At 44.7% G+C, this 15334-nt stretch overlaps 1 protein-coding gene across 2 annotated transcripts in view; it reads right to left on the reverse strand.

Moving 5' to 3' along the window:
* PLD1 (phospholipase D1) overlaps positions 1-14574 on the reverse strand; it is a 220911-nt gene extending 206337 nt beyond the window's left edge. Inside the window, exon 1 of one of the 2 annotated variants that reach the window (XM_081234557.1) lies at positions 12954-14574. In XM_081234557.1, coding sequence (XP_081090683.1) covers positions 12954-13269 — 316 coding nt within the window. In that variant the 5' untranslated portion in view covers positions 13270-14574. The remainder of the gene's footprint in view (positions 1-12953) is intronic. The other variant, XM_081234558.1, reaches the window with a different exon arrangement.
* Positions 14575-15334: the final 760 nt, after the last annotated feature.

A 15334-nucleotide genomic window follows, 5' to 3' on the forward strand; every position in this document is an offset into this window, starting at 1 on the left:
TATGCAGCTGCTTGTCCCTATCGAAGAAGTGGAGCATAACTCGCCATCTCAATGGCGTGGGCTGTGCGCAATGACCTCCTTCCAAAGAGTACTGTATCGAGAGGGGGGAAAGAGTAACTTCACAGTGGAGGAACCTTCCAAACACTCCCTCAGCCAGGTGATCAAAGTCAACATCACTAGTGCTAAGTCATGTTGTTGGTGTGTACTCTTGACATGTGATGAGACCACCTCTGTGGTCTTCCTCTCAAAACTCATAACCTCAGTCTATTCATGAGAAAAACATCATGAAAATTCTAATTGATGGACATTCTACATGATACCTATGGGGTACCTAACCAGTACCCCTTTAAACAGTCAAGGTCATCAAAAACATGGAAAATCTGAGAAAGTGTCATAGCCCAGAGGAGCCTAAGGAGACATGACAACTAAATGTAACATGGTGGGGCTTCCCTGGTGGCACAGTGGTTGAGAGTCCGCCTGCTGATGCAAGGGACATGGGTTCGTGCCCCGGTCTGGGAAGATCCCACATGCCGCGGAGCGCCTAGGCCCGTGAGCCTGCTGAGCCTGCGCGTCCAGAGCCTGTGCTCCGCAATGGGAGAGGCCACAACAGTGAGAGGCCTGTGTACCGCAAAAAAAAAAAAAAAAAAAAAGTAACATGGGATCCTGGATGGGATCCTGGAACAGAAAAAGGACATTAGAGAAAACTGAGAAAATCTGAATAAAGTATGGACTTTAATAATAATGCATTAGTATTGGTTCTTTATAACAAATGTGCCATCCCAGTGTAAGTTGTTAGTAAGATAGGAAACCATAGTTTACCCTGTATACCATCTTTGCAACTTTTCTATAAACCTTAAACAAAAAGTTTATTTTTAAAAAGGTAAATATACAAAATCATGTTTTTTTAATGAGATGCTTTTATTAAAAGTAGAGTTCAGAGAAGCTCTAGAGCCCTGCTCTCTATATCTCTGACCCTAGGGACTTCCCTGGTGGTCCAGTGGTTAAGACTCCACACTCCCAATGCAGCCAGTCCGGGTTCAATCCCTAGTCAGGGAACTAGAGCCTGCATGCACACCGCAACTAACAGATCCCTCATGCCGCAACTGAAGATCTCGAGTGCCACAACTGAGAACCGGCGCAGCCAAATAAATAAATAAATAAATAAATAAATATTTAAAAAAAAATCTTAAAAATATATATATCTCTGACCCCACCCGCTGCTCCAATCCTAGCTTGCCCCTCTGAAACCCAGAGTAGTTTGAAATCACTATCATGAAAAACTGGGACAAGTTAACATTACAAAACACCAGCCCATTTCAGGCAGCCTAGCAGCACTGAGCTGCATGACTTCAACTGACTGTATTAGACCACAAGCTCTATGTGGGAACCACATCTTAGCCACACAAGCACATGCTGAGCACTCTGTTGGCATCAAAACACTCTGCTGACAAACTCACCAGCACCAGCATGAGCAGCACCATTGCAAACACAAGGTGATGGCTTTCACTGCCAGCCCTACTGGCCTTTCTTGGCCACAGATCTGCAAAAACTACTTCTCCATTAGCCAAGTCTGTTCCCTGTGAGATCAGACAGGACAAACCTCTCCAACATGCCCTCCTGGCCTCCTGGAGTCTTACAGAGTGATGCACACTCCCCCTCACCCCCATAACCCCACCCAAACACCACCTCCGGTAGAACTCAAAAAAGGAGGGAAACAGGAGATTCCGAAAATCGATCAGGTTTATTTTATACTACTTTCATGTTTAACTGATCCATTTTATCACAGATTAATCACCCATAGGACAAATGGGTACAGCTGAATCAAGCCCTTACACTCTGCAAGTAAAAGTTAACATTCACATAGAGAGCTACAGATTTTGTTTCCCATCAGTTGAGAGTGGCCATTGTTCCAAATGGCAGTAATATCTCAGCAGTGAATCACTGTCATGAAAGTAACATCTGTGGAGTCAGGAAAGAACTATTGTGAAAACAGATGAATCACCTGGGAACCCAGGGTTCACACTAACATCACATACTTATGTAGCAGTTTGGAGAGGCATTCATTTTACAAGTAATTAGTGAGCACCCACTACATGCCAGGCAAATCCCAGCTCTCATGGAGCTTATGTTCTTATGTAGGAAACTCAATATTTAAGAAAACAAGACATGAAGAAAAATTCATAGTGATAAGCGCTGGGGCGAAAATCACCCACGGTAAAATGCTAGGATGATGAGGCTGTGGGCGAGGTAATACGGACGGATCGGGGAGGCAGATTTGATGATCGGGAAAGACTTGCCAGACAGGTAACATTTGAACTTTTTGTCACTGACCCAAATGTCAAAGAGATGCAAGCCATGCAAAGACTTGGGAGAAGGGTGTTCCTAGCAGAGGGAACGGCACAATGCAAAGGCCCTAAAATGGAACCAGGTTGGTGTGTTCCAGAAATAAAAACCTCCTGACAATCCCCAGAGATGGGCAACTGTAGTTCAGAAAGGTGAAATCTGAGGCCAACGTGGAAATAAACCCAGCACAGCCAACTGCCCTGCTAGTCTCCAAGCACCACGCAGAGCTGTGTTCTTAGCTGGGAAGCTAGGCCCCAAAAGAACTGAGTGTGGAGAATCAGGCCCTCATCTGAGAAACATGTCATGGGGCAAAGAGGCAGCCTCTGAAAGCTGTTTCACAGGAAGAGAATTTGAGGCCAAACATAAAAATCAAGACTCCTGTGCAATGTGGCCAGGGTCCAGCAGCCCAAATGACTTGATCCTTTACAGGGCACATGAGGCCCCAGGGCCGGGCAGCAAGGGCCCACAAGGGCCAAGCAGGTGCATGGGAGGATGGTCAAAATCCAAAGGGAACTTACTATATACTGCACTGAGTATCCCCCACCCCAAGAATCCCAATTTAGTAGGTATGTGACAGACCCGGGAATCTGAATTTAAATAAGTTCCCAGGTGATTCTGTTTAGCCAGATCTTAGAATGACTGTGATTGGGAGTGAGGAGAGGGCAAGCTTGTCCTGGAGGGGAAAGTTGAGTCTGAAGAATCCTATCTCTACAAACGAACAGAATCAAGGATTGAAGTGAATACAGTAAAAGCATTTGGTATAACTCAGTGTCCATTCATAATTTTAAAAATTATTTAAAAAGAAAAAGGGAAGTAAAATTTTATACTCTAATAAAGATTATCTTAAAAATGTATAGCTTAGGGTTTCCCTGGTGGCACAGTGGTTGAGAATCTGCCTGCTAATGCAGGGGACACGGGTTCAAGCCCTGGTCTGGGAGGATCCCACATGCCGCGGAGCAACTAGGCCCGTGAGCCACAACTACTGAGCCTGCGCATCTGGAGCCTGTGCTCCACAACAAGAGAGGCGCGATAGTGAGAGGCCCGCGCACCGCGATGAAGAGTGGCCCCCACTTGCCACAACTAGAGAAAGCCTTCGCACAGAAACGAAGACACAACACAGCAAAAAAATTAATTAATTAATAAACTCCTACCCCCAGCATCTAAAAAAAAAAAGTTCAAAATCCTATTTTAAAAAAAATGTATAGCTTATATCATTTATGGAGAATTTGAAAGTATTCTCCTAGGAATAGGAATGAAACAAGATTGTCAGCTATTACCACTTATATTCAATGACATTATAGATGTCATATTTAATGCAATTAAACAAGAAAAAAAAATCTTATACAAGTTGGGAAGAAAAAAATAAAGGGAATGCAGTTGAAATAAAAATATATATATATGAAACCAAAACTGTACCAGCTAATAGGAAAATACAGTTAAGAACACTGTGTAACTAGGTGTATTCCTTTCCCTCCAACCACATCTCCAAATTCAGGAGACATTACCTTTGTTTTCAATATAATGTATTCAGTGTAAGTTTAAAATCTAAACTTAGGCTATATGATGTTTCATAATGTCATGTTTACCACTGGCTCATGAAATTCCTGAAAATTTAAAACCAGCTCTCAGCATGAGCCAGTTCCAGCGTAGCGCTGGCAAAAGCTTTTAAAAAAAACAGTCCACTGCCTTTCCTTTCCTTTCCCTCTTCAGGTCTTAGTCTTCTCTTTCCTACTATCAATGTACAGCCTTCACATCTGCTCCTAGGAGCCCCACGGTTCCAGCTGCTGAGGGGCAGCTGGTGCCAGGAGGTGGTCAGGGAGGGGGATGGGAGGAAGCAGCTGGCTCACTGGCCCCATCTAGGAATCATCAAGAATGCCTGTGCTTGGGGTGTTTTACATACTGGGATTTCACACAAGAGCTCATTCAGAAAAGCAGTTTTTGGGGGCAGGGCGGGGAACAGTAAAGACAATGTTTTTCTTCAAGTGTGAAAAGTGCTGGTCTAGGTTATTGACACACAGTCTACATGTCCATCCATGATCGTGCAGATATGTGTTACCCACACCCTAATAAAGCTGGTGGTGCCAACGATGCCCTCCTCCAATCTAATGTAAAGCTAAAGAACATGATGGGAGGGATATTTTTCCAACACAGCACGAGCTAGTTCACTCTTACCTTGAGAGTGCACTCTATTCTTAATTCTAAATACGTTTTAAAAATACACCTCTAGGGCTTCCCTGGTGGCGCAGTGGTTGAGAGTCCGCCTGCCAATGCAGGGGACACGGGTTCGTGCCCCGGTCCAGGAAGATCACATGTGCCGCGGAGCGGCTGGGCCCATGAGCCATGGCTGCTGAGCCTGCAGGTCTGGAGCCTGTGCTCTGCAACGGGAGAGGCCACAACAGTGAGAGGCCCGCGTACCGCAAAAAAAAAAAAAAAAAAAAAAAATACACCTCTATACAGACGCTCCTTGGTAAAGAGCCATGAATCCTGCTTCTCCTACTAAATGCCAACCTATGCTTATAAATTAAGAAAAATCAAATTTTCTACCTAATGTCAAAACACATACCCAAAAAGTATGACTGTCAACAGCATACAGTCCATTCTCCCTAGTTGTAACCAGCTCTCCTGCCAGAAGTCTTCCTATTGCTTCTCATCACTGGGGTCTCATGGAATGTCATTCTCACTCAAGAATTCCTCCTGGGCAAAATTAATTTCTCCCTCGTCCACATTCCCATAGGGCCCCACCTCCATGTCTCATCCAGCAGTGATTCCAGTTTGCTTGGTATTTATGGATGTCACTGCTGCTGGATTTGGGGTGGAGCAGGGAGGGTGATGTGAAAGAGGGGAACCTAACATTTATTGTGTCATTTCTATGTTCCAGGCTCTACGCTAAATGCTTCACAGGCATCGTTTCCTGTAGTCCTCACCATAATCCTATGAGATAGGTACTATTTTTATCCCAATTCTACGGATAGGTATAGGGGATTTTTAAGTTACTTGGCTCAGGCTACATGGTGCTAGAGTCCTCAGGATCTGCATCCTAGCTCTCTGGCTCCTAGGACAAGGCCTGTGGTCATTATTCCTCCTAGTGAGGAACCTGTGGGGCTCAACTGTGTCTTACTGTTATTTACCTTACTTGTTTTACAAGACCCGCTTTGCTTTGTCACTGACTCATCACCCTGCATTTCCAGCCAAGACACTGGCAGCTTGGGGTTGGGACTGCGGTGAGGTGAGGGTTAGGGTTAAAAATCTTTGCTCTGTGTTCCTAGCTTTGAAATATTTAGCATCTACAGTATCCTATCAGGTGATTTTTTTTTTCCTTAGGATAATAGGATTCTGGAACCTGCATCTCAGTCCACTGATACCTCCCCAATATCCTTATTTCAAAGGACTCTTTCATCAGAATTTAGGTAGAAAACACTGCAGAAAAAGGACAATAAAATGAGTACAGCTGCTAATTCAAAAGGCCACAGACTGTCCACTCCACATCTATAAATTTATTTCTAAAAATAGTTAAATGGCACAGCAGAACAAATAAATAAGTAAAACATTCACTATAAAAACCTTCTTTTCGGGAAATACTTACATATTTTGAATAATGAATCACACCATCCTGCTTTATCCTTTAAATGCACCCTTTGATTCTGCTCACACTTACTGAACACTACAATGAACAGTGGCAAAAACACAGTCTGTGACCTCTCACAATGAAGATGGGTGATAAAATAATTGCAAACCCAGTGATTCTAACATCATGCTATATGTAAAATTCATTCATATAAAACTAGTGTAAACAAAAACAGACTAGGTTGGTATGAAGATCCTAAGCAGGGGCTAAAAGTTCCCTGGTATCTCCTTGTCCACATGCTTTGTTGATTAGCAATAGTTTTAAGCAACAGTAAGATCATTTTAAGATAAAGACCTCAATGTTAGACCTGAAACTGTAAAACTCCTAGAAAAAAAACATAGGCAGTATGCTCTTTGACAATGGTCTTAGCAATATCTTTCGGGATATGTCTCCTCAGGCAAGGGAAACAAAAGCAAAAATAAACAAGTGGGACTACATCAAACCAAAAAGCTTCTGAACAGCAAAGTAAGCCATCAACAAAACGAAAAGACAACCTACTAAATGGGAGAAGATATTTGCAAATCATATATTCAATAAGGGGTTAATATTCAAAGTACATAAAGAACACATATAATTCAACAACAAAAAAACAAATGACCCAGTTTAAAAATGAGCAGAGGAGATGAATAAACATTTTTCTAAGAAGACATACAGATGGCCAACAGGCACATGAAAAGATGTTCAACATCACTAATTATTAGGGAAATCAAATCAAAACCACAATGAGATATCACCTCATGCCTATTAGAATGGCTGTTATCAAAAAGGCAAGAAATAACAAGTGTTGGTGAAGATGTGGAGAAAAGGGAACCCTCAGTGCACTTTTGGTGGGACTGTAAATTGGTGCAGCCACTGGAAAACTGTGGAGGTTCCTCAAAAAATTAAGACTAGAACTAACTACCATATGATCCAGCTATCCCATTTATGGGTATTTATCCAAAGAATACAAAACACTAATTAAAAAAGGTATATGCACCCTATGTTCATTGCAGCATTATTTATAATAGCCAAGATATGAAAACAACCAAAGTGCCCATCAATGATTGAATGGATAAAAAAGATGTGGTATATACAATGGAATATAACTCAGCCATAAAAAAGATGAAATTTCGCCATTTGCACAATATAAATGAACCTTGAGGGTATTATGCTAAGTGAAATAAGTCGGAGAAAAACAAATACTATATGATTTCACTCATTTGTGGAATGTAAAAAAAAAAAAAAAAAAAGAGCAAAAAAAAGAACAAACCTACCAAAGCAAACCAAACACGCAGATACAGAGAACAGAGCAGTGGTTGCCAGAGGGGAAGGGCCAGGCTTTGGTGGGGTAGGGTGAAATGGGTAAAGGGGGTCAACTCTATGGAGACAGATAGAAATGAAATTTTGGTGGCTGTAGTGTATACAGAAGTAGAAATATACTGTCGTACACATGAAACTTACATAACGTTATAAATCTATGTAACCTCAATAAAAAAATAATAAATAAATAATCACTTCAAGATAAACCAAAGGGGCTTCCCTGGTGGCGCGGTGGTTGAGGGTCCGCCTGCCGATGCAGGGGACACGGGTTCGTGCCCCGGTCCGGGAAGATCCCACATGCCGCGGAGCGGCTGGGCCCGTGAGCCATGGCCGCTGAGCCTGCGCGTCCGGAGCCTGTGCTCTGCAACGGGAGAGGCCACAACAGTGAGAGGCCCGCATACCGCAAAAAAAATAAAAAATTAAAAAAATAATAAACCAAAGGAAAGATAATTCTCAACTACATTTGACATTTCAAAGGGCACTGTTAAGAGGAACCACACGGAAGCCCGGGCTTGTGTAAAGAGCTGACAAAGGTTTCAGCACCCTGTCTTCCCCTGTGCTGGCTCCTCTCTCCCTCTCCACCACCTTCCCTTTTCCATGTTTATTCCTTATTCTCCTTCATCCAAATGTACTTACTCTGTGCAAAAGGCTACTTTGAAAAAAAATCACTGTTGAATATTGAACTTTGATTTTCCTGTCCTTAATATAAACTTTGTCAGTTTATGCCCTTAGAAGTCTCTCCCTCTCTCAACAAAAGACCCAACCAAAGTTATTTTTATTTCCATGTTGCTCTTGGCTCATTTTCTTTTGTGCGTCAGAGGCTTTCAAAAGGTTCCCAACTCTAGATCCAAAAAGCTCAAAAAATGATTGAGTACAGGATAAAATATTCCTCTCATCCAGAGGGGAGCCTGAGGTCATAGGTAGGAATCACCAGCAGCTGGGGAAAGAATCCGGGGTTCTGAAGCCCGGAGCAGCAAGACTTTCCAGGACCCACAGTCGGCCACAAGATTCTGCTCCATCTGCCCGGAACATAACCCAGGACTTTATTTAGCAGATTAGCTCTGGAATGGTCATAATGATTATTAAAATGTTGAAGCGTTTCCCCCCGACCGGCAAATACTGCCCCCCACCAAAATACACACCTTGGCCTCCCCAGGCCCTCTCAGGATCCCTGTCCCAAACTCCTTACAATCAAGAGGCAAGTAGACCAGTAGAAAGTCTCCAGGACCCTCCCCCAGTGCTCACAGAGCTGGACATAATCACACTCCATTTTAATTTCCTCTACTGAAAAATAAGGGCATTGAACTGATTCTCTGAGTTGTACTTTGATTGCAATTATGTCAAATTATTATTATTATTATTTATTTTTTTTTTTTTTTTTGCGGTATGCGGGCCTCTCACTGTTGTGGCCTCTCCCGTTGCAGAGCACAGGCTCCGGACGCGCAGGCTCAGCGGCCATGGCTCACGGGCCCAGCCGCTCCGCGGCATGTGGGATCCTCCCGGACCGGGGCACGAACCCGTGTCCCCTGCATCGGCAGGTGGACTCTCAACCACTGCGCCACCAGGGAAACCCCCTATGTCAAATTATTTATCCCTGAGGACAAGGACAAGATAGGAATATAACAATATGAAAAAAGTTCATCTGTTAGGAGGGTGGAATCTCGGGTTATATTTTTCTGATGAGACTGCAGTGCCAAAACCCTGGGTTCAGGATGCCTGAGATGGAACCCCAGCTCTGCCATGGGCTAGTTGTATAATCTCACTGTGCCTCAAATTATCTCATCTATAAAATGGGGATGGTAGGACTATTACCTACTTCACAGGGTTGTTTTGAGAATAAAATGTACTCATGTTTGTAAAACTCTTAGACTAGTACCTAGTGCACAGTAAGCACCTTTAAGTGTTGATTAAATAAGCAAATCATGTTATTCTGTCCCAGAATGTTTGTTCAATAAATTCAAAAATTAAGCAACTTTCACACAAAGGAAAAAAATAACTGTGACAGTATGAAACACTTACATATCCATATATTGTTGTTTAATAACCCAGCACTAAAACATCTGAGATCCAGATTTTACACTGCACTGTGAATTTAGGGAAACTAACACATTGGAAGGCATTTCCACTGCAGCATGAGATGATGCTGTACCACTCCTTTTCTAATCAGAACTGTCACAGGCTTATGGGAAATTTAGGTTACAAGTTTCTCATTTTAACCCTGCAAAAACATTTACCCAGGGCTTCCCTGGTGGCGCAGTGGTTGAGAGTCTGCCTGCCGATGCAGGAGACACGGGTTCGTGCCCCGGTCCGGGAAGATCCCACATGCCGCAGAGCGGCTGGGCCCGTGAGCCATGGCCGCTGAGCCTGCGCGTCCAGAGCCTGTGCTCCGCAATGGGAGAGGCCACAACAGTGAGAGGCCCGCGTACCGCAAAAAAATAAAAAAATAATAATAAATAAATAAAAAACATTTACCCACACCCTGGTGGGAGAATACATTTTATTTTGTGGTGCTAAGACTTAAAGGATTATAAACATAAAACCAGGCCTCGCACAGCTACAGCTTCTCTCACGGACACAATGACTCAAACTAAGAGTTTAAAGGGCCATATCTTATGTGCTGGGTCCTCTGGCATTAATCTTTAAAAACATCTAGAGTGGAAAAGAAACTGCTACACCTAGCAGCTAGCTTGATCAAAACTCCTTTTAGGGGACTTCCCTGGTGGCGTAGTGGTTAAGAATCCGCCTGCCAATGCAGGGAACACAGGTTTGATCCCTGGTCTGGGAAGATCCCACATGCCGCAGAGCAACTAAGCCCATGCGCCACATCTACTGAGCCTGCGCTCTAGAGCCCACGAGTCACAACTACTGAGTCCGCGAGCCACAACTACTGAGCCTGCATGCCACAACTGCTGAAGCAAGTGCGCCTAGAGCCCGAGCTCCAAAACAAGAGAAGCCACAGCAATGAGAAGCCCGCGCACTGCAACGAAGAGTAGCCCCCGCGCGCCACAACTAGAGAAAGCCTGCGCGCAGCAACAAAAACCCAACTCAGCCTAAATTAAATAAATAAATTTATATTTAAAAAAGAACATTAAAAAAAAAGCAAACTCCTTTTACTTACTAAAAGGCTGCCACAACCTGAGCTCAAGCATAATTTAGAGACATGCTACTGCACTGCTAAGGAGACAAAAGTATTTCATTTTTCTGTTAGAGATTAAGGAGAGGAAACTATCAACAATAACTCCAGGGAATTCCCTGGTGGTCCAGTGGTTAAGACTCAGAGCTCTCACTGCCCAGGGTGCGGGTTCAATCCCTGGTCTGGAAACTAAGATCTCACAAGCCGCCCGGTGTGGCCAAAAAAAAACCCAAAATCAAAACAAAACCAAAAAACTCCCTTACCTGTTTCTCCCACTTAATAGCTAAACCTCACAGTACCTTTACACACAAATTTAAATAGCTCACGAGTTTATCCTCATAGAGTAATGTATTAGACCTTTCCTGATGGAGGTAAGATTCACTAAACACAGTCTGGCTACAGCTTTTCAATTTTCTTCTTTAAAAGTGAATTTCTCTAAAGCTATGAGAAGGAACTCAAACTCTGCTTAGTGAGAAAACTAAAGCTTGCATTACAATCATTATCATTAAAATATTATTAAAACACTAAAAAAATGAAAAGAGTTTTGTGGAGGGATAGTGGTGATGGTAACACAATAATATGAATGTACTTAATGACACTGAACAGTATACCAAAAAATAGTTTAAATGAGGACTTCCCTGGTGGTGCAGTGGTTAGGAATCCGCCTGCCAATGCAATGGACATGGGTTCGAGCCCTGGTCTGGGAAGATCCCACATGTCGTGGAGCAGCTGGGGCCCTGCAACACAACTGCTGAGACTGTGCTCTGGTGCCCACGAGCCACAACTGCTGAGCCCGTGTGCCTAGAGCCCGTGCCGCCACAGCGAAGAGTTGACCCTGCTCTCCACAACTGAGAGGGCCCATGAGCAGCAATGAAGACCCAAAGCAACGAAGAATAAATAAGTAAATTTATTTTTTAAAAAAGTTAAAATGACAAATTTTATGTTATGTGTATCTTAGCACAATAAAAATAAAGTGAAATAAAATAACTAAAAAACACCCTGTAAGACTTAAAGGTAAATGAAATTTATAACAAATGATTTTCAATTAAGAAACACACATTTAGTAATCAAATAACTTCTAAGGAGCAGGGTCCCCCACGACCCAGTTGTAAGTGCATCAACAAGCCTAAGTGAGTGTTAGCACTTCTCGCCATGGTTCACAAATATTCTGACATCAGGGACAAACATGGTAAAGACACACCTTCCTCAAAGCCTTAACTACTCACACTTCTCATATGGATTGTGAATTATACGAGATCCTGAGAAGACAGGCTGGGAGCTCAATTAGTGAAAAGATCCTCAGACAACATTTAAAGGCTGTGTACAAATTCAAGCTAAAAGCCTGTGTACAATTCACTTGTATGTATGTTATCACAAAACATTTAATACTATTAAAAATTTAATAAGAATCTAAGAAATTCTTATTCAAATAGGCAGTGTGTAATTGTGGAGCCTATTAATAGTTCAAGCTGTAGATTCTTTCCATTCTTTACACTTTCACTGCACCACCATTAACTGGCCATTTAACACAGCACAGAGGTCTCTGGATACCTGGTCTCCCCAAAGCCCTGAGAAAGCACTCAAAGGGCGATCTAAACTGTAACAGGCAGGCCTGGCAGATAAAGTTAAGGGAACTCCTCATTCTGGGGGAAAACCTAGCGATAATCAAATGCAGAAACCCTTACGGTCAGTAAGAATCTACTTGCGTTTAGTACTTCACAGAGGAAGTAAAGAAGGCAATAATCGGAGACTAGGAGAGGGAGCAAATATAGGCGTGGCGGTAGCTCTGGACTGATTCTACAAGGGTAGTTCTGAAAGGCTTTACAAAATCCTATTCAAGGCTTGGAGCACCACGCTCTTGGATCTGAGACCTAAGTCCCACATACCTGGAGCTGGAGCGAGAAAAACAAGTCCCTTCACACACGCCCAGCTCCTTGCCCCCCACCTTGCCCTGCCCGACCCCAGCGTCATCACTTCGTGGGCGCCGCAGCGGGCAGCTGTGTGGCCACACGCCCGGGACCGTGCATCTGGCGGGCTGGGCTCCAAGCCTCGGAACGCAGCACTTCCTGGTTGGTCCGGGATGCTGGTCCCATCGCGCCCGCCATCCCGGTCATCCCATAGCGCACGCGAACCCTCGGGCGCGCGAGATGATCTGGGGTCACCGGACACACTGTACTGGGGGCCCCCGCGGCGAGGGAGATGGGCACATCCTGCAGAGGACGCCTCCAACTTCGGCCCGGAGCCAGCGCGGCTCTGCGCGCCAGACAGCCGCCCGCCCCGGCAAGAGTGAGCGCCGAAGTTGTCAGCGTCGACTCTGCAGGAAGCCGGGACGAAGGCGTGCCCAGGAGGACCCCGGAGGCTGCCAGGGAGGCCGCTCCCGCGAGGCCGCACGAAGCTGGCGCCCGCCGCCGACGCCACTGCCAAAGTTCCGTCCAAGTTGGGCGGGGAGCGGCCAGCTGCCCGGGGCTGGCGGGAGGAGGGACGGAGCGCGAGCGCAGCGGAAACCGGCTCCCGCAGGAGCTCTGCGCGCCCCAGCCGCGGCGCGGCTCCTACCTGTGGGGCGAGGGCGGCCGGCCGCGGGAACCTGCGCGGTGGCGGCGGATTCTCGGAGCTCGGGCGCAGCTGGCACCGCTGGAGGCAGGGGAGGAGGGAAGGAAGGAGGGCCTGAGTGGGGCCGCGCCGTCGCCCGGAACTCGGCGCCTGGATTCGCGCTGGCCCGGCAGGGGTGGGGCGAGGCGGTGTCGGTCCGGGTGCGTCGCGGCGCAAGCGGGCCGCCATCGCTGGGCAGGAGGTCTCTGGCCGCTGGGCCTCTCTCCTGGTCCCTATTTCTGTTTCTCTCTTCTCCCAGAGTTTCAGAACTCAACCGCATTAACCTAGGGAACGTTCACTAGCATTTTTATTATTATTTTCAGGTACTCTTGAGCCTCCAAGGGCCCAGACACTGTTGTAGGAGCTTTGCCTAGATTATCTTATCCTCGTCTATCGCAGCTGGTAGTCAGAATTGGTCTATTTTACAAGTAGGGGAGAAGAGCCAAAAAGTGTAATAACTTGCCTGAGGTGACGCAGTTAAGAAGTAGGAGGGCTTCCCTGGTGTCGCAGTGGTTGAGAGTCCGCCTGCCGATGCAAGGGACGCGGGTTCGTGCCCCGGTCTGGGAAGATCCCACATGCCGCGGAGCGGCTGGGCCCGTGAGCCATGGCCACTGGGCCTGCGCGTCCGGAGCCTGTGCTCCGCAACGGGAGAGGCCCGCGTAACGCAAAAAAAAAAAAAAAAAAAGAAGAAGAAGAAGTAGGAGCTTCGTTGATGTCATCCATAAGGCTTCTTCCAACTCCCTGGCGGTAGGTGTTATCACTAATTTACAAGCAAAGGAAACTGAGACTCAGAAAAGTGAAGTAACCAGCCTAAGGTCACCCAGTCAAGATAGTAGGAGACTAGAATTTGTGTCTTGATGTCTGAAACTCAAGCTGGGTATAATTCAGAAATCTTAGTATAAAATAATAAACCAGGAGTAAAACATGGAAAATTTCCCATTCCACCCACGGAACTGTCCAAATACAGCTATTTTGATGTCCACTTAGAACAAAGTCTTAAGAAAAAAAAGAACCAGTTGTCATGTGGCTTGACTAGCAGCCATTTTGGAATATAGCTTTGAATATATGCCACCCTAACCTCATTAAATAGTGTTGCTTTCTGCCAAACCCAAAGGAAACTATTGCCTCCACATACCCCAAACTGTTAATAATGATGGTTTCTTTAAAGCACTTAGTGGATACTGCGCGGCCGAGACTGGCTGAGTTACATAATGTCTTACTGCACACGTGGAACTACATGAAGTGAAAAATATAATATTCCAGTCCAAAGTAGGGGAGGAGAAGTGAAATTATACTGTTCTCTGGAACTCTGTTTTCCTGTAACCTATAGTTGCTCAGCTCTCTGGACTACATTTTTCCCTCTTGAGCACATTTTTTCCTAATGATAGAAGAGTCACACTGCCTTCACTCTTTCCTTGTTGACAGAAATGATTGATGTCTTTTGAATCCTATAATACTGACAGAATTTTACAGTTAAACACATGGCCCTCTGAGCAAGCAGAGTATTGCCTAAGAGGACTTTGGCAAGTGTAAGACAAGCATGTTACCAGAAGGCTGAATACCCTTTCCTCCCCTTATTTCTCAAGTTTTATTAGTCACAGATAATTTGATAAGTATTATACACACAAGTATTATACACACTCTTACAAGCTTGTCTTTAGAAATTGTAACACTTTTGATTGAGAACCAGCAGGCTATAAAATTGCATCCCAAATTCGAAGTGTCATCATTAAAACATTTGGCAATAGGTTTTTCTATTAACTATAATAAGAAATAAAATTATTTAAGTGCCTTCACAGTAATTGAATTTCTGCTTCCCTGAGATAGAGGAATAAAATAGAAAAAGGCCATATGTTGTTTAGAGAAAAACTTAAGCTATGGACTGTCAAATATAAGTTTTATATATAGTAAGATTCTTTATGTGATTATTTCTGTTGTCCTGAGAGATTTGCTGACGGTTGGTTGTTGTTTTTCCAAATCTTGCATATCTTCAGAGATGTCAAGAAAGAAACGACTATGGAATCCTGTTATATATCCATCTGGATACATATTTGACATTTTTATCACACAAGTGATATTCTAAATCCTCTTCAATTTTTATCTTTTCTTCTCAGTATAAAAGTAATATAGGGCCTCCCTGGTGGCGCAGTGGTTGAGAGTCCGCCTGCCGATGCAGGGGATACGGGTTCGTGCCCCGGTCTGGGAGGATCCCATATGCCGCGGAGCGGCTGGGCCCGTGAGCCATGGCCGCTGAGCCTGCGCGTCCGGAGCCTGTGCTCCGCAACGGGAGAGGCCACAACAGTGAGAGGCCCGCATACCGCAAAAAGAAAAAAAAAAAAAAAAAA

Source organism: Mesoplodon bidens, assembly GCF_964165515.1.
Source record: "Mesoplodon bidens genome assembly, chromosome: 5".
Taxonomy (NCBI): Eukaryota; Metazoa; Chordata; class Mammalia; order Artiodactyla; family Ziphiidae; genus Mesoplodon; species Mesoplodon bidens.